The 19,318-nt window shown below is 35.1% G+C and overlaps 1 protein-coding gene across 3 annotated transcripts; it reads left to right on the top strand.

The window, feature by feature from the left end:
* The first annotated feature begins 1,258 nt into the window (after nucleotides 1-1,258).
* LOC112012652 (ABC transporter G family member 28) lies at nucleotides 1,259-18,846 on the top strand. 3 transcript variants are annotated; one of them, XM_065776313.1, is made up of 15 exons: nucleotides 1,259-1,793; nucleotides 1,900-1,976; nucleotides 2,933-3,208; nucleotides 3,302-3,365; nucleotides 3,470-3,616; nucleotides 4,069-4,103; nucleotides 4,783-4,856; nucleotides 5,093-6,021; nucleotides 8,682-8,978; nucleotides 10,083-10,403; nucleotides 15,627-15,806; nucleotides 16,208-16,356; nucleotides 16,792-17,081; nucleotides 17,189-17,322; nucleotides 18,388-18,846. In XM_065776313.1, exons 1-15 carry the CDS (start codon nucleotides 1,555-1,557, stop codon nucleotides 18,542-18,544), a joined length of 3,369 nt encoding a protein of 1,122 aa, XP_065632385.1. In that variant the 5' UTR covers nucleotides 1,259-1,554; the 3' UTR covers nucleotides 18,545-18,846. The 3 variants fall into 3 exon arrangements, with proteins under 3 accessions (XP_065632385.1, XP_065632383.1, XP_065632384.1); XM_065776311.1 differs by lacking the exons at nucleotides 15,627-15,806; nucleotides 16,208-16,356; nucleotides 16,792-17,081; nucleotides 17,189-17,322; nucleotides 18,388-18,846 and adding exons at nucleotides 10,952-11,100; nucleotides 11,532-11,821; nucleotides 11,929-12,062; nucleotides 13,131-13,589 and having other exon boundaries at nucleotides 1,260-1,793; nucleotides 10,083-10,550; XM_065776312.1 differs by lacking the exons at nucleotides 15,627-15,806; nucleotides 16,208-16,356; nucleotides 16,792-17,081; nucleotides 17,189-17,322; nucleotides 18,388-18,846 and adding exons at nucleotides 10,952-11,100; nucleotides 11,532-11,821; nucleotides 11,929-12,062; nucleotides 13,131-13,589 and having other exon boundaries at nucleotides 1,575-1,710; nucleotides 10,083-10,550.
* The last annotated feature ends 472 nt before the right edge of the window (nucleotides 18,847-19,318 follow it).

Genomic DNA, 19,318 nt, shown 5'->3' with positions numbered 1-19,318 from the left:
AAATAACAGCAAGTGTCCATAACTTTGCTGGCATTCTTGTGCAATAGTGATATATTCATTCGACTCTCTTCCTCTTAGATATAGACTTCATTTCGCTTGGAGACAGTGAAAGAGACGATTCATTTGCAACAGATGAGTATGAAAATGACATGGATTTTATGAGTTTTATTGCAAAAATTTAGGGTTTAGACCAATGCTTTGGGTCTTTTATCACACCAAAAGATGTAGAAATGTTTCAATCTAAGCTACTTGATACTCTCAAAATTGTATATTATAAGCTCAATTTCTCTTATTCTTGTTGCCTCATGGTCAAATTAGGAAGAAAACTTTTTGGTGGCTGTTATTTGATTCAATGTAGTCATTACCTCTGAATGGTTGACATTATGTTTCTTTTACATGGTTTAGCATTTGAAGTGATTTGCTAATTTATATGGTCACAGGGCAAAACAAGTTGAGTCACGAGTCAACCCATTTTTATTTAAATAAAAAATCTTAGGTTTGAGTCAAATATTTTCCTTCAAGCTATTGGATCTAAGTTTAATTTTTATTAGTTCTATTTGAAATGATACTATTGTTCAAAAATAGGGAACTTCTTAAAATGCCATTTTTTTTACATTAGAGGTCATAAGAATTTATATAAAAATCTTGTTTATTATTTAACAAAGCCAAAGGGTATCATTAGAGAGTGTCCAAGAGAATTAAGAGCATCTCTAGCTATCTCTCGACTTTCTTAACCAAAACGGAGAGAAACCCACATTTTTATTATAGAAAGTCAATTTTCATATAATTTTATATATTAAAGAGAGGAAAAGAGACATAGGTTGGGATTGTGTCTAGTACATTAAAGTACTGGACACTTTAGGATGTGGATATATGTCTATATTTTAACGTGTCCAGTACACTAATGCACTGGACGTAAACCGAGTCCAAAAGATATAAATATAAGTTTGTTTGTTTGTTTTTGTGTGTTTTTTTTTTTTTTTTTAATTTTAAACAAATACAAATTTAAGTAGGTAAAGAGTCAATTTTTAAAAATAATAGTAATATTAATATTTTCCCTCCATTAATAAGAGCCAATTGTTTGTGTTTGAGTGTGTCAGTTTCTCCAAAAAAAACAAAACAAGTCTGCTCCATTTTTATCCCTTCAATTTAGCCACCCATTCCTCCCCGCCATTTCTTCATTTCCAAATCTGGACCCTCCAAAGCTCACAAGGTTTAATCTCACAACACCTTTAACTAACATTTCCTAGTTACGTTCAACCTCCATTGTTGTTCTGCAACAAGATTCTCTAACGTTCAAACAGCATTTTTCCAAAGCACCCATTATCACTCAACTCTTGTTCTACAAAAACTAAATTGGAAAAAAAAAAAAAACAAAAAAAAAACTTTGTTTTGAAAGTAGCACAATGAAGGACTAATACTACCCATGATGCCATGGTTAATCACTATATATGAATTTCCCAAAATATAATCTTTACCATTCAAGAATTTGGTTTATGATTGTGATCACTTGGATGGTTTTCCTAGAGTTTGTGATTTGGAGAGGTTCGAGTGATGGGAATGAGTGTTTTCAGGGCTAATGCCAATTGGGTTGCCCATGTTTTGTTGTTTCTCATTGTATTTGTGGGTCTAGTGCCTTGTATTCATTGTGTGGATGGAGATGATTACAGTAAGACCGGTGACCCAGCTCTGCTTCCCGCTGTTACACAGGTTATCTATGGTCGCCTTTCCAATCTCACTAAAATTTTGACCCAGGACATTGTTAGCAATTTGGGATTTTGCATTAAGGATGTGTGAGTAATTTGATTTATTTATTTATTTAAAAAAAAATAGTTTGATGCTTTATTCCACTTGTTTTGTCCTGACCCACGATTTTTTTTTTTTTTTTTTTCTTTTTAGGAATACTGATTGGAATGGTGCATTCAATTATGCTGGGAAGTTGGATTTCTTGACTAATTGTATTAAGAAGACAAAAGGTATGATTCTCTGGGCAATTGCAAATGGATTTGCTGTCTTTGCAGAAATGTTGCACCCATGTACAATGATGCTTTAGAACTTTTTGTTAGGACATGTAGATTCATAAAATCTCTATATAACAAACAGGGAGCATTCTTGTTTTGCTAGAAACAAACAAGGGGCATTAAAAATGAAACAAAAGGCACAAATTTTCAGTTTATAAGAGACATAAGAATCTTATGGTAATAATATAACTTGTGAGAGGGAGGGTTGTTCATTACATCCCCAAAGCTATGAAAATTACTTTTCATTTGGTGCATATCGTGCGTTTGGATTAACTTTTTGCTCAAAGCTTATTTGATTATTTGTTGAAAGTTTGCAAAAGTATAGTTGTACCTAGAAAAAATGAGGCATTGAAGAACTATACATAAGAAAATAAGCTAATAAACTAACAGATAATAGCTAATCCAAATGCATCAGAATGGCTGGACCACCCTCATCTACAGTGCAGAATGTTAAGATCTAGCTAGTATCAAGATAGAACCAGGAACTAAAGGGCTACATAAAGTTTGTAGGCTAAGTAATCTGATCCTATATATTAACATCTCAACTTTCATTTCTTGTGGATTCCTTCCCTTCAAAGGAATACTCTTGCCTATGTCCTGATGATGGATGTTGATAAATTATAGATTGACCCAAAAGCTTAAACCGTTAAAAAATGATAAATTTAATCACTTAACCATTACTCTAACACTTTTACTCATGTGTGGACACGTGAGATTTTTAATAAGTGAATCCCAACACGTGAGATTTTTAACTTTTTAAATGAGAGGTAAAGTGGAGATAAGATTCAAACTTAGGAGCACCTGCTCTAATATCATGATAAATTATTAATTGTCCCAAAAGTTTAAGGTGTTAAGAAATGATGACTTTAATCACTTGACCATTATTCTAACAAATGTGAGCTACTTAACAGGAGATGTCACGCAGAGACTATGTACAGCAGCAGAAATAAAATTCTACTTCAGTAGTTTATTTGAGAGGGGGGCAGCAGATGACAATTACTTAAAACCTAACAAGAACTGCAATTTGACTTCATGGGCTTCTGGATGTGAGCCAGGTTGGGGTTGTAGTGTTGGCCAAGACCAGAAAGTTGATCTCAAAACTTCAAATAGTATGCCTTATAGAACTCAAGACTGTCAACCTTGTTGTGAGGGCTTCTTCTGTCCTGAGGGTCTTACTTGCATGATACGTAAGTATGTGATAAATTGATGGAACATAACTCATTGTTGGTGTTGAACTGTATCTAACAGTTTTTTTTTTGTTCTTTTTTCTTGTAAATAAGCTTGCCCATTAGGTTCTTACTGTCCGCTTGCAAAATTTAATAAAACGACTGGAATCTGTGACCCGTAAGTTTTTTAATCTAGTCTTGACATTCTTTATCTCCTATTCCAGAGGTTTCTTATGGTTTTGTACCATGCATTAATATTCATTAGTTGAGACAAATTTGCAGATACAGTTACCAAATGCCTCCTGGAAAACCCAATCATACTTGTGGGGGTGCTGACATTTGGGCTGATGTTGAAGGCAGCAGTGAAATTTTCTGTTCACCAGGATCTTACTGTCCAACTACCACACAAAAAGTTCCTTGCAGGAGCGGGTAGTGCTTTTATCTCAGAACTCACACAACCCATCTCATTTTTAGTATAGCGCTTGATACAAATCATTACAATATATTAACCATTTCTTTACTTATCAAAATAAATAAATAAATCAGTACAAGAATTTTTTTTTTTTCCCCAGTTTAATGTCTTTGGCATGACTTGATAATATAGAATTTCCTTCAACCCACCATGTGGCAATTCGAATGATAATCCATTTGTGCTTTTAGACACATAAATATGATATCAAATGATAATCACACAACCATGTGACTGGTTTAAATGACTTAATAGATTATGTGATTAAAGTACACATGGATAGTCATCTAAATGGCTAGATAATGGATAGGAGGAGATTCCTCCAAACTGGCTTTGTCCCTTAATAATATAGTGCAATTTTTCGGTTCTCTGTATCTGTTTGTACTAATATGATTTCCTCATGCAATTTCAGACATTACTGCAGGATGGGCGCCACTGCTGAAAAACGTAAGTTTTTTAATCTTTATGGTTTGTGCCATGTAACATGGCACTAATCTCAATTCTTCACTTGTGCACAAAATTTCATGGTCTTCTTGTTGTATGTAATCTATGTGTAAACAAGCTATCTTGGAGCTATCTTTTTCCCCAGCACATCTGTCTCATTTACTGTTATGATTGCTTTAGATGAGGAATTTGGGAAATGAAGATTTTTAAGCCTAACCCATGTCAATGGGTGTTAAAGGAGAACTCATTCATTTCTGAATGTCCTTCCTAGTATACTTGGTGAATTTCATACCTGTCTGGGGGAGAAATGTGTCAAACAAGCAAAAAGTGTCAGATTGTCACATCTCATATGGAGGAACTGGGCTCTTAAATACAGTAGATCTCATGATTAAATATATGCATTTGTATACTTTCAGATAAAGACATCAAGTTGTAACTTTATCTCTTTACTCGGATTATGTTATTTATTCTGATAATACGTAGTTTGGCTAGAGGAAGTTTGGATATAACCCAGGGTGTATTGTGATAAGATCAGTTTGATGCACCATATTATGTCTGTAATTGACATTTTCATTGATGATTCGCCTTTTTACTACTTGTTTACATGGATAATTAGTTTACTCAGTAAATTTACTCCATATCTTCAGTTTGAATGATTTGGTTCTTGTTAACCCTTTTGCAGGGTGCTTCAAGTTGACTACCTGTAATCCAAAAACGGCAAACCAAAATATTCATTTTTATGGGGTTATGCTTTTTGTAAGTAATTGCCCTTAGATAAAAGGTTGAACATTAATTTTTTAGATGGTTCAGTGTAACTTGTTGTTTCTTGAAACAAGAATACATACATACTTATTTGGAGAACAATATTTACAATCTCCCGAGTTTTCATTCAGCATTTCTAAAACCAAACATTTATCTGATCTGTTTGTTGAACATTATTTCTCCTGTGGGTCCAGCATTTTGAATTTGATGTGGTTAACTTGCCTATGCAGGCTGCTCTTTGCACTCTGCTGATCATCATATACAACTGTTCTGATCATGTTCTCACTCTTCGGGAAAAAAGAGAGGCTAAATCTAGGGAAGCTGCAGCCAGGCATGCACGAGAAACTGCACAGGCACGAGAAAGGTGGAAATCTGCAAAAGATACTGCCAAGAAGCGTGCAGTGGGGTTGCAAAATCAGTTATCCCGCACATTTTCTCGTAAAAAGTCTACAAGACAGTCGGGGGAGTTGAAGGTTTTAAGTCAAGCCAAACCTGCAACAGATGCTGCTCGTTTACCACCTTTGCCTTCAAGTTCTTTAAGCACATCTGGGCAATCTTCCGCAGCTCCCAAAGCAAAGAAAAAGGAACCGAGTAATCTCACAAAAATGTTGCATTCCTTTGAGGAAAATCCAGATAGTCATGAGGGCTTTAATCTGGAAATCGGGGACAAAAATATTAAAAAGAAGCTGCCAAAAGGTAAACAAATTCATACTCATAGCCAAATATTTAAGTATGCATATGGTCAACTGGAGAAGGAGAAAGCTATGCAACAGCAAAACAAGGACTTAACATTCTCAGGAGTAATTTCAATGGCTACCGGTAGTGAAACCAGAACTAGGCCTACGATTGAGGTGGCTTTTAAAGATCTAACTCTTACTTTAAAAGGGAAAAAAAAGCATTTGCTTAGGTGTGTCTCCGGGAAATTCATGCCAGGTCGAGTTTCAGCTGTCATGGGTCCTTCAGGGGCTGGAAAAACGACATTTCTTTCTTCTTTGGCTGGAAAAGTGACTGGATGCACCATGACAGGTTTAATTATCATAAATGGAAAAGATGAATCCATGCAATCGTATAAGAAAATTATTGGTTTTGTACCGCAAGATGATATTGTGCATGGGAACTTGACAGTAGAGGAGAATCTCCGATTTAGTGCAAACTGCAGGTATGTGATTTTTTGCCATGCAATCTATCTGCAATATTTGTTACCATTCTTGAATTCATATGTGGAATTCATTTATTGCTCATTATCAATAATGGTAGCAACTATTTGCCATGGAAATTTATAACTCATTATCACTATCAATGGTCTCAGAGATTATTACATATCAGGATATATCATTATATGTCAGAGATTATCACTTGCCAAAATTTTCTTCACTTTTTAACGGAAACTTAAAAACCTGATGGTATTAATTGTACTCCTTTCAATTTGACACACATGGTTTTGCCAAAAGATTGATTCCATTTCCTTCAGCAACGACTGCAATCACCTTACATTTCACAAGAGAGAGACTATTTTAATCAAACTCGGATTATTGCTGATTGGTCCAACCCCACAACTTAACTCAATTATGAGTCTATCAAGTGTGCGATTGGCATTAGCTTATTTGGCTATTTGCTGAACGCAAGCTAAAAATATACTTGCACTTTGAAAAATTGAAGTTTTATAAAACTGTTCATAAACAAAAAAATACTAAAAGCTAAACAAAAAGGCTGGACACAAACGGACTGCAAATATGCATCCCCCCTTGATGGATTTATCATATTCTGGAAATTGATGTTATAGGGGCATCTTTCTCCGTGTTTGTGGGCTGTAGCTTGGTTTTATGCCCCCTGCACAATGTGGGCTTTCAAAGAATTTTTTTTTTTTTTCTTCTTATAGTAATGCTGATATGAACTCTGATACCTAGTTACACACCACGGACAATTTTTTTTTTAGATGAATGTGCAATTTATTTCAAAAGAATTAAAAGTCATATACAACAAAGCACCTAAACCAAAGAGCTGAAAATAATCAGCTCTATTACAGCCTACCCCAAATCAATAAGAAACACTGAAACAAACAGGGGATCCACCTAAAGGATTGTCCCTAAGAACAGAATGAGAAACACCCCAAAAGCAACAAATGGCTCTGTTAATAACAGAGTTACAAAACCCTTTTTGAGATTGTAATCTGCACTTTACTTCATATTTGATCATCTTCAATATAACTTCCTCGGAGTTAATCCTTCCTTGATGAATCACTGCATTACACTGCTGCCATATGTAGTAAATACTTCACCATAGAGCTAGTTGACAAAACACAGCCTCTTCCCAACTTATGACTTCATTCCAGTGGAATTTTGGGTGTCTTACAAGGCACCAGTTTGAAAAAGGGCACTGGAAAAACAGGTGATCTTCGTCTTCTCTTCTACTCCTACGTAAAGCATATTGTGGATCAACATTGAGTCCCCAAAGAAATTTGTCCTCTGTTGCTAGTCTCTTCTGAATAGCCAGCCACCCTATAAAAGTATGCTTAGGGATATGCCTAGGAAACCAAACTAGTTTCCTACAGCTCACTTCTTGGTTTTTGCCTCTGATGTGATTCCAAGTTTCTGCACAAGAGTTATGCCCAGATTTGGACAGAATCGAACTGGCTTGTCTTCCTCTCCCAATATCCCCAAACCATGCTTGCTTTGTAGGTTCACTAAATTTTCTGATCTTGCAGGTTTCCAAATCCAGTTCTTTCCCTATAAGAAACTTGGGACCTTGGCATTGAAGTTAGTAGTTGCATCATATATAGCTCTATGTCCATATTTTTTATATAGAATACCATTTGGATGCTACCAATCATGCCAAAGAAATATATTTTTACCTGAACCTACTTCAAATTTAATGAAGGTTCTAGCCTCTTCTCGAATTTTTAGAATTTTCCTCTAACTCCAATGATAACTAGCCTATTCTTGAAGTTTTTGAATTTTCCTCTAACTCCATAAATAACTTCTTTATCCTAACATAATTTAGGGCGACTTGAACTCATGAACTTAGGATCAATCTCACTTGGGAAGTGCCATCCCCCACCCTCCTACTAGCTGGGGTGCCATTAGACCAACTGGTAAATGTATCAGAAGTATTACACCATTCAATTTCAGTAATTAGAGCCTTAAACTCAAAAACTATATTAGTAAAAGATATGATATAACCAAAATAAGTAAGCCTACAAGAGCCTTGTAGGTCAACTGGTTGGCACCTCCTGGTATTTCCAAAACATCTAGGCTACAAATCCCTCTTACCCCGTTGTAATTAACGAATTATCAAAAAAAAAAAAAAGAACACCAAGAACCTTGTAGCTCAGTTGCTTGGAACCACTTAATGTTTCCAAGACATCTAGAGTTCAAATCCCCTCTCCCCAATTGTAACTATTGAATTATCCAAAAAAAAGAAAAGAAAAAGTAAGCCTTCAAATTTTTTAATGTCTAGAGTTTCATACTTTATTTAAAATCTCTGACAAGACACAATTTGGAGCACATGATGTGTCTCAAACAAATATCCCTGCATAATTTCAACAGTGAGAGCCTTATACTTTTGTGGAGATCCTAGTTATTATAATTTTATTACCATATGTTTCACTTTACAAATCCATGTTGTCAATTAATTGATATGTCATGCTGAACCAAACATATTCTTTTCTAATGCCTATTTATGATTAAATATCGTTTTTCTTGCCACTGATTCTTCACTCTACAATTTGACTTCCAAATTAAATTGATTGATATCTGGAATTTATTTAGTTCCATTCTCATTGTTCTTTCATTTCTATTTCCGGACTCCTTGATACCGTAGACTATCTGCTGACTTGCCCAAACCCGATAAGGTTCTAGTTGTTGAAAGAGTCATTGAGTGCTTGGGACTTCAGGCAGTGAGGGATTCTCTAGTTGGAACAGTGGAGAAGCGAGGAATCTCTGGAGGCCAGAGGAAACGTGTAAATGTGGGGCTAGAGATGGTCATGGAACCTTCATTGTTGATCTTGGATGAGCCAACAACTGGTCTGGACAGTTCATCTTCTCAGTTACTTCTTAGAGCACTTCGACGTGAAGCTCTTGAAGGGGTAAACATCTGCATGGTTCTTCACCAACCGAGGTATGCTCTTTTTTTCTCTAAAATTTTTTTGTGGTCTACATAAATGGCCAACAAATAATTGTTCTTTTAAAACTAAAATGATGACATGTTTGTCCTTTTTCTTTTTGTCTTGCTCGTCTTTCAGTGTTTATGCATAACTTGTCACAAATTGCAATCAAAGAATTTTACTGAAAGCTTTATATACACATCCGAGTTCTCTATTTTACTATTTCGCACAACAACAAAAAAAGGCATAGGTTTTAATGGTGAGCTACTGGCGAAAAGGATCACAACAAGAGGTTCATTAGGTCCCGAGATGGAGTTAGGATTTTTTGTTTGGGGGGGGGCCAAATTTTGGTATCAATATATTAGTTTCGAGTGAAAATACACAAATATAAACATTAAAATCTTGATACTAGAGTAGGTCATAATTTATAAATATATTGTATATAAAATTAACAAATTTCAAATATATATATTCGCAAGATAATTTTTTAGGAGAACTTATCATCTTTTAAACTCCAATGTATATACAAAAGCTGTCTAATTTGATATTAAACATGTACAAAATACGAATTAGAGAAACCAAAAACTACCTTGTCTCTATAACTACTAGACCAATTGACAAATTCTATTGGTTTTTAAGAGCATTATTGTACTTATCAAAAATAAATAAGAGCATTATTGGACTAACTCAAACATTTAGGGAGGCCAACTTCTATTTTTGTAGCTAAATATTTAAAGTTTTAATACTTATACATAATATAAAATAATTTTTTAAAATTTTGGAGGGGCCATGGACCCCCCAAGCCATGCTATAGCTCCGCCCCTGATTAGGTCTTTATATTTTGGTTACTGTCCATGGTAGTGAATTTTATTGTCCATGTTAGTATAGTATTTCCAATCAATTAACTATGGAAATAAATTCAATGAATTTTTGGACTTCATGTGGGATTTCTGTTAAGTAATTTATAATTGGCTCGTTCAACCATGTTATCAGCGTTGTTTTCTCTTCCTCTTAATAGATTTATGAAGGAACAGAGTCACATATTTATTTTTCTTTTTCATGACTAGTTCAGTAAAAATTTGAGGTTGATTCTTTTCCCCCCCTCTTCTCCCATACAGTTATTCTTTATTCAAGATGTTTGATGATATAATACTTTTAGCCAAAGGTGGTCTTACTGCATATCATGGACCTGTAAAGAAAGTTGAAGAATACTTTGCTGGCCTTGGGATCACTGTACCAGAGCGTGTTAATCCTCCAGATCACTTCATTGACATTTTGGAAGGTATAGTGAAACCAAACTCTAGTGTGACTCCTGAACAGCTTCCTGTCAGATGGATGCTTCACAATGGGTACCCAGTACCCCCAGATATGCTGCAACTTGTTGATGAACTTGCAGCACCCTCAACTAGCTCAAATCCTGGCGATGGAGCTACCGAACAATCTTTTGCTGGGGATTTCTGGGAGGATATGAAGTCTACTGTTGAGCTGAAACGAGATCATATACAGCATAATTTCTTAAGGTCCAAGGACTTATCCAACCGACAAACTCCTGGTGTAGCCCGGCAATACAAATACTTCCTTGGGAGGTATAATCCACCATTCTTTTCTGATTTGGATAAATAAAGCAACCAAAATTTTTCTACTTTCTGAAACTGGTTAGATAAAAATGAACCAATAACTCTTAGATTCCTATTCCACACAAGCCAATCAGCTTTGCTTGTGTCTATAGCGAAAGTAATTTGGAAAGATAGATGAGAGGTTAACTACACATCTATGTGCAGCTTTCTCCTGGAAGGTACAGTTTTGATTGGTCATCCTCGAAAACTTTAGCATTGAATTTGAAATTGATCTGCTAGTTAAGCTGTTCAGTTTTAAAGATATAACTCACAATTTCTATTTATACAAGGGAGTTGGTTATCCTTCTTTGACTTCCATCAACTATCAAGCTTGCTACACAAATTTCTTAACATATGGTCAAATGTTTCAGGGTTGGTAAGCAGCGACTACGAGAAGCTAGATTAGAAGTAGTTGATTACCTGATTTTATTACTTGCTGGAGCCTGTTTGGGAACTCTTGCTAAAGTGAGCGATGAAACATTTGGGTCCCTCGGCTATACTTACTCTGTCATTGCTGTTTGTAAGTCTGAAAATGCAAACTTGCTAGCTATTTCATGTTGATGTTCCATAGAAAATGAGATTGAATTGGTGTTACTTCCAACACCTTTGCTGAATTACATCATGCTAGTATCACTTGAAATCACATGTATTGCATTACAGGAGAGTCAAACCTGAGAGGCTGAGACACCTGGTTTTAATCCAGTGCCTTAGCCAACTGTCCTACTGGCACTGGTTTACTTTGCCTCTTCTAAATCTTTACAATTTCAAATGAAAATTTATCATCCCCACCCCCCTCCCTTTTAAATATAAGTAGCAATCTGTTATCTCCCTTATGAAGTACATATTATCTTGCAAAAAATTAGAATGTACAAATCAATTATGTTGTCATAACTCATAAAGTAGATTTTTTTACTTCTTTCTTATGGTATATCTTTAATTGTCCATTTTCAGCACTACTAAGCAAGATTTCCGCATTGAGAACATTTTCTCTGGACAAATTACACTACTGGAGAGAGAGTGCATCTGGGATGAGCAGTCTGGCCTATTTTCTGTCCAAAGACACAGTTGATCATTTCAGTACATTCATCAAGCCTTTGGTTTATCTGTCCATGTTCTATTTCTTCAACAATCCAAGATCATCCTTTGCGGATAATTACATTGTTTTGCTCTGCCTAGTTTACTGTGTAACAGGCATCGCTTATATACTTGCCATCTACCTTGAACCTAGTCCTGCCCAACTGGTATATACTGGAAGATGACATTAATCAACTCATTGTGTATAATATGTAATTTTTCACTCTGTCTGTCTCTTTTCTAACAAGTGTTCTAATTCATTTTCCCCTTGCAGTGGTCAGTGCTTCTTCCTGTTGTTTTAACTCTTATTGCGGCCCAGGATACAGACAGTGTTTTTGTGAAGCATCTAGGAAATTTGTGCTACACAAAGTGGGCTTTAGAAGCTTTTGTAATTGCAAATGCTGAAAGGTTTGTTGTGACTATGTTCCTCCTCCCCTCCTCCCTCCTCCTCCATGTAATGGATTCACACTCACTCAGATATGAACTTGGCAACCTAGTGCATGCACAGACAATCATGCAAAACTGGATATTGTTACCGGGAATTCAGCCCAAATTTGCTTAAAACCTCATTGTGTCATTTTATATGGAATAATGGCATCAGTGAATATTTTAATTGGGATACAATGCTCAGAATTGCAATTTAGACATATAAGGGAGGAAACTAAGTGGTAATGAGTTCTTTCTATGTGGTTCCTTTGTGCTGTCTTCTGTTGACTTCTTAAGGCTGCATTTTGGTTAACGAAAAAGTTGCTCCTGGCATTTTCCAGGTTTATGCACATTGCCTTTTAAATACCTAATAGAAGAAATTAGTTTTATCATCCAAGAAAGCCTCTCCTAGATACTGTAAAATGCTAATTTCCTGAAAATGTGGAATATTCAGTACCTATCTATTGAATATGTAAGAGTTACTTCAATAATAGCTACTCAGATATAGAGAATTTATTAGTGACTATAGGTTTGCTTACAAAATTATTTACTCTAAATTACCAAGAGAATGCTACAACTTGCTGCCTACTATTAATGGAACTATGCCTGGAGATTCAATAGAGATTCAGTGGCAAGACAAGAAAAATATCAGAAATTTTAACTGAATGATCTGAATATCATTGTATTTCAGTGGCGTTGACACAGAAGTGATGATTCATACTTGACATGATGTAAGTCTTTTGGATTTGATTAGGTTATTTTAGGTATCATTGAAGCTCAGCAGTGTTCTCAAAGAAATTAGACCACTCTCACTCAGAACTTGTGTTTGGGTTATATCTTTCTGTCATTGAACTCCTCTGTACAGTTTCATATCTATGCATGTGAGCTATAACTTGCTTCTACATCATACTCTTTTGACTCATATAAGATCTCGACGTAACTTGAGGAAACATTGCTTCATAGTAATTATCTTAAGATTGTACATCTCTAATCAACTATATTACGTAGCCAGTTTTGCCATGTAAGAGTTTTATCTGCTGTGTTCCTCAGGTACTCTGGAGTGTGGCTGATTACTCGATGCAGTTCATTAATGCAAAGTGGCTATGATCTCCATGATTGGAATCGTTGTTTAATTTACCTCATTATTACTGGAATCATTAGCCGTGTCGCGGCATTCTTTTGTATGGTAACCTTTCAGAAGAAGTGATTTTGGACATGCTCTTTTTACTGCTGTCCTAGTGTACAAATTTTAGAAGTCAATTTTGGTACCCTTATATCATAGAGGCTCACAGTGGGATCCAAAACTGTCAGTGATGAAAGAAAATTCCCTTTAGGAATAGGAATTGATGACTAACAATTAAGCAGAATCATGTAAATCAAGTCTCATGATCCAGTTTAGGATTTTTAGGATTTATGGTCATTTCCTTTTGTACTTTAGTATGTTTATTTGTAGATAATTAGAAAACTGACACGTTTATTTGTAGGTAATTAAAAATGATGTTTATTTGAGACTCTATTTAATTTTTACTCCCCGACTCACTCTCTCTCTCTATCATTAGGGCATGACAGGATGGCCCATAAAGCAATTAAACGCTACTTGTTGTATCTTGTTTGGGTTCTCTCTCTCTCTCTCTCTCTCTCTCTCATTTTTTTTATTTGGATAATTTCATAGTGGGTGGAAAGGAGATTTAAATTCTAGACGTTCTCAATGAAAATGCTAAGAAGTGTCAATTGAGTTATAAAGTTTTTGGTAAAAATTTTATTTATCTTTGAATTATTAAAAAACGTTTTTTTTTTTGTCCCTATTTTCACCCTTAAACTACTGAAAAAATCTCTTAAAAAGGTTTAGAGAAAAAATGCGAAATGTATAAAGTTGAAGGATGAAAAAAGAGAAATTCCTACAAATTTTATGGACATAAACAATATTTTAACCAAATATATGAATCTCATTCTAATTGCGTGTCTCCATTTGGATGGGGTGGACTTATAATAATTGATTTCTTTTGGTTTATCAAGGAAGAGATCAACAGAAATCAATAGGGAAATAAAAGAGTAATGAACTTCTTAGAGCACTTCGACGTGAAGCTCTTGAAGGGGTAAACATCTGCATGGTTCTTCACCAACCGAGGTATGCTCTTTTTTTCTCTAAAATTTTTTTGTGGTCTACATAAATGGCCAACAAATAATTGTTCTTTTAAAACTAAAATGATGACATGTTTGTCCTTTTTCTTTTTGTCTTGCTCGTCTTTCAGTGTTTATGCATAACTTGTCACAAATTGCAATCAAAGAATTTTACTGAAAGCTTTATATACACATCCGAGTTCTCTATTTTACTATTTCGCACAACAACCAAAAAAGGCATAGGTTTTAATGGTGAGCTACTGGCGAAAAGGATCACAACGAGAGGTTCATTAGGTCCAGGGATGGAGCTAGGATTTTTTGTTTGGGGGGGCCAAATTTTGGTATCAATATATTAGTTTCGAGTGAAAATAAACTATCGTACATGTACGTAAACGTACATACACAAATATAAACATTAAAATTTTGATACTAGAGTAGGTCATAATTTATAAATATATTGTATATAAAATTAACAAATTTCAAATATATATATTCGCAAGATAATTTTTTAGGAGAACTTATCATCTTTTAAACTCCAATGTGTATACAAAAGCTGTCTAATTTGATATTAAACATGTACAAAATACGAATTAGAGAAACCAAAAACTACCTTGTCTCTATAACTACTAGACCAATTGACAAATTCTATTGGTTTTTAAGAGCATTATTGTACTTATCAAAAATAAATAAGAGCATTATTGGACTAACTCAAACATTTAGGGAGGCCAACTTCTATTTTTGTAGCTAAATATTTAAAGTTTTAATACTTATACATAATATAAAATAATTTTTTAAAATTTTGGAGGGGCCATGGACCCCCCAAGCCATGCTATAGCTCCGCCCCTGATTAGGTCTTTATATTTTGGTTACTGTCCATGGTAGTGAAGTTTTATTGTCCATGTTAGTATAGTATTTCCAATCAATTAACTATGGAAATAAATTCAATGAATTTTTGGACTTCATGTGGGATTTCTGTTAAGTAATTTATAATTGGCTCGTTCAACCATGTTATCAGCGTTGTTTTCTCTTCCTCTTAATAGATTTATGAAGGAATAGAGTCACATATTTATTTTTCTTTTTCATGACTAGTTCAGTAAAAATTTGAGGTTGATTCTTTTCCCCCCTTCTCCCATACAGTTATTCTTTATTCAAGATGTTTGATGATATAATACTTTTAGCCAAAGGTGGTCTTACTGCATATCATGGACCTGTAAAGAAAGTTGAAGAATACTTTGCTGGCCTTGGGATCACTGTACCAGAGCGTGTTAATCCTCCAGATCACTTCATTGACATTTTGGAAGGTATAGTGAAACCAAAATCTAGTGTGACTCCTGAACAGCTTCCTGTCAGATGGATGCTTCACAATGGGTACCCAGTACCCCCAGATATGCTGCAACTTGTTGATGAACTTGCAGCACCCTCAACTAGCTCAAATCCTGGCGATGGAGCTACCGAACAATCTTTTGCTGGGGATTTCTGGGAGGATATGAAGTCTACTGTTGAGCTGAAACGAGATCATATACAGCATAATTTCTTAAGGTCCAAGGACTTATCCAACCGACAAACTCCTGGTGTAGCCCGGCAATACAAATACTTCCTTGGGAGGTATAATCCACCATTCTTTTCTGATTTGGATAACTAAAGCAACCAAAATTTTTCTACTTTCTGAAACTGGTTAGATAAAAATGAACCAATAACTCTTAGATTCCTATTCCACACAAGCCAATCAGCTTTGCTTGTGTCTATAGCGAAAGTAATTTGGAAAGATAGATGAGAGGTTAACTACACATCTATGTGCAGCTTTCTCCTGGAAGGTACAGTTTTGATTGGTCATCCTCGAAAACTTTAGCATTGAATTTGAAATTGATCTGCTAGTTAAGCTGTTCAGTTTTAAAGATATAACTCACAATTTCTATTTATACAAGGGAGTTGGTTATCCTTCTTTGACTTCCATCAACTATCAAGCTTGCTACACAAATTTCTTAACATATGGTCAAATGTTTCAGGGTTGGTAAGCAGCGACTACGAGAAGCTAGATTAGAAGTAGTTGATTACCTGATTTTATTACTTGCTGGAGCCTGTTTGGGAACTCTTGCTAAAGTGAGCGATGAAACATTTGGGTCCCTCGGCTATACTTACTCTGTCATTGCTGTTTGTAAGTCTGAAAATGCAAACTTGCTAGCTATTTCATGTTGATGTTCCATAGAAAATGAGATTGAATTGGTGTTACTTCCAACACCTTTGCTGAATTACATCATGCTAGTATCACTTGAAACCACATGTATTGCATTACAGGAGAGTCAAACCTGAGAGGCTGAGACACCTGGTTTTAATCCAGTGCCTTAGCCAACTGTCCTACTGGCACTGGTTTACTTTGCCTCTTCTAAATCTTTACAATTTCAAATGAAAATTTATCATCACCACTCCCCTCCCTTTTAAATATAAGTAGCAATCTGTTATCTCCCTTATGAAGTACATATTATCTTGCAAAAAATTAGAATGTACAAATCAATTATGTTGTCATAACTCATAAAGTAGATTTTTTTACTTCGTCCTTTCTTATGGTATATCTTTAATTGTCCATTTTCAGCACTACTAAGCAAGATTTCCGCATTGAGAACATTTTCTCTGGACAAATTACACTACTGGAGAGAGAGTGCATCTGGGATGAGCAGTCTGGCCTATTTTCTGTCCAAAGACACAGTTGATCATTTCAGTACATTCATCAAGCCTTTGGTCTATCTGTCCATGTTCTATTTCTTCAACAATCCAAGATCATCCTTTGCGGATAATTACATTGTTTTGCTCTGCCTAGTTTACTGTGTAACAGGCATCGCTTATATACTTGCCATCTACCTTGAACCTAGTCCTGCCCAACTGGTATATACTGGAAGATGACATTAATCAACTCATTGTGTATAATATGTAATTTTTCACTCTGTCTGTCTCTTTTCTAACAAGTGTTCTAATTCATTTTCCCCTTGCAGTGGTCAGTGCTTCTTCCTGTTGTTTTAACTCTTATTGCGGCCCAGGATACAGACAGTGTTTTTGTGAAGCATCTAGGAAATTTGTGCTACACAAAGTGGGCTTTAGAAGCTTTTGTAATTGCAAATGCTGAAAGGTTTGTTGTGACTATGTTCCTCCTCCCCTCCTCCCTCCTCCTCCATGTAATGGATTCACACTCAGATATGAACTTGGCAACCTAGTGCATGCACAGACAATCATGCAAAACTGGATATTGTTACCGGGAATTCAGCCCAAATTTGCTTAAAACCTCATTGTGTCATTTTATATGGAATAATGGCATCAGTGAATATTTTAATTGGGATACAATGCTCAGAATTGCAATTTAGACATATAAGGGAGGAAACTAAGTGGTAATGAGTTCTTTCTATGTGGTTCCTTTGTGCTGTCTTCTGTTGACTTCTTAAGGCTGCATTTTGGTTAACGAAAAAGTTGCTCCTGGCATTTTCCAGGTTTATGCACATTGCCTTTTAAATACCTAATAGAAGAAATTAGTTTTATCATCCAAGAAAGCCTCTCCTAGATACTGTAAAATGCTAATTTCCTGAAAATGTGGAATATTCAGTACCTATCTATTGAATATGTAAGAGTTACTTCAATAATAGCTACTCAGATATAGAGAATTTATTAGTGACTATAGGTTTGCTTACAAAATTATTTACTCTAAATTACCAAGAGAATGCTACAACTTGCTGCCTACTAATTAATGGAACTATGCCTGGAGATTCAATAGAGATTCAGTGGCAAGACAAGAAAAATATCAGAAATTTTAACTGAATGATCTGAATATCATTGTATTTCAGTGGCGTTGACACAGAAGTGATGATTCATACTTGACATGATGTAAGTCTTTTGGATTTGATTAGGTTATTTTAGGTATCATTGAAGCTCAGCAGTGTTCTCAAAGAAATTAGACCACTCTCACTCAGAACTTGTGTTTGGGTTATATCTTTCTGTCATTGAACTCCTCTGTACAGTTTCATATCTATGCATGTGAGCTATAACTTGCTTCTACATCATACTCTTTTGACTCATATAAGATCTCGATGTAACTTGAGGAAACATTGCTTCATAGTAATTATTTTAAGATTGTACATCTCTAATCAACTATATTACATAGCCAGTTTTGCCATGTAAGAGTTTTATCTGCTGTGTTCCTCAGGTACTCTGGAGTGTGGCTGATTACTCGATGCAGTTCATTAATGCAAAGTGGCTATGATCTCCATGATTGGAATCGTTGTTTAATTTACCTCATTATTACTGGAATCATTAGCCGTGTCGCGGCATTCTTTTGTATGGTAACCTTTCAGAAGAAGTGATTTTGGACATGCTCTTTTTACTGCTGTCCTAGTGTACAAATTTTAGAAGTCAATTTTGGTACCCTTATATCATAGAGGCTCACAGTGGGATCCAAAACTGTCAGTGATGAAAGAAAATTCCCTTTAGGAATAGGAATTGATGGCTAACAATTAAGCAGAATCATGTAAATCAAGTCTCATGATCCAGTTTAGGATTTTTAGGATTTATGGTCATTTCCTTTTGTACTTTAGTATGTTTATTTGTAGATAATTAGAAAACTGACACGTTTATTTGTAGGTAATTAAAAATGATGTTTATTTGAGACTCTATTTAATTTTTACTCCCCGACTCACTCTCTCTCTCTATCATTAGGGCATGACAGGATGGCCCATAAAGCAATTAAACGCTACTTGTTGTATCTTGTTTGGGTTCTCTCTCTCTCTCTCTCTCTCTCTCTCATTTTTTTTATTTGGATAATTTCATAGTGGGTGGAAAGGAGATTTAAATTCTAGACGTTCTCAATGAAAATGCTAAGAAGTGTCAATTGAGTTATAAAGTTTTTGGTAAAAATTTTATTTATCTTTGAATTATTAAAAAACGTTTTTTTTTTTGTCCCTATTTTCACCCTTAAACTACTGAAAAAATCTCTTAAAAAGGTTTAGAGAAAAAATGCGAAATGTATAAAGTTGAAGGATGAAAAAAGAGAAATTCCTACAAATTTTATGGACATAAACAATATTTTAACCAAATATATGAATCTCATTCTAATTGCGTGTCTCCATTTGGATGGGGTG

This window comes from Quercus suber, unplaced genomic scaffold (genome assembly GCF_002906115.3).
Source record: "Quercus suber isolate HL8 unplaced genomic scaffold, Cork oak 2.0 scaffold_132, whole genome shotgun sequence".
Taxonomy (NCBI): Eukaryota; Viridiplantae; Streptophyta; class Magnoliopsida; order Fagales; family Fagaceae; genus Quercus; species Quercus suber.
This window is presented reverse-complemented; position numbering and strand designations above follow the sequence as displayed.

Excerpts from the sequence above, each read along its gene's own strand:
- LOC112012652 (XM_065776313.1), top strand. The coding sequence starts at position 1,555 with ATGGGAATGAGTGTTTTCAGGGCTAATGCCAATTGGGTTGCCCATGTT. Across the intron at positions 15,807-16,207 it reads TACAAATACTTCCTTGGGAG|GGTTGGTAAGCAGCGACTAC; the intron begins GTATAATCCACC and ends CAAATGTTTCAG. Across the intron at positions 16,357-16,791 it reads TTACTCTGTCATTGCTGTTT|CACTACTAAGCAAGATTTCC; the intron begins GTAAGTCTGAAA and ends GTCCATTTTCAG.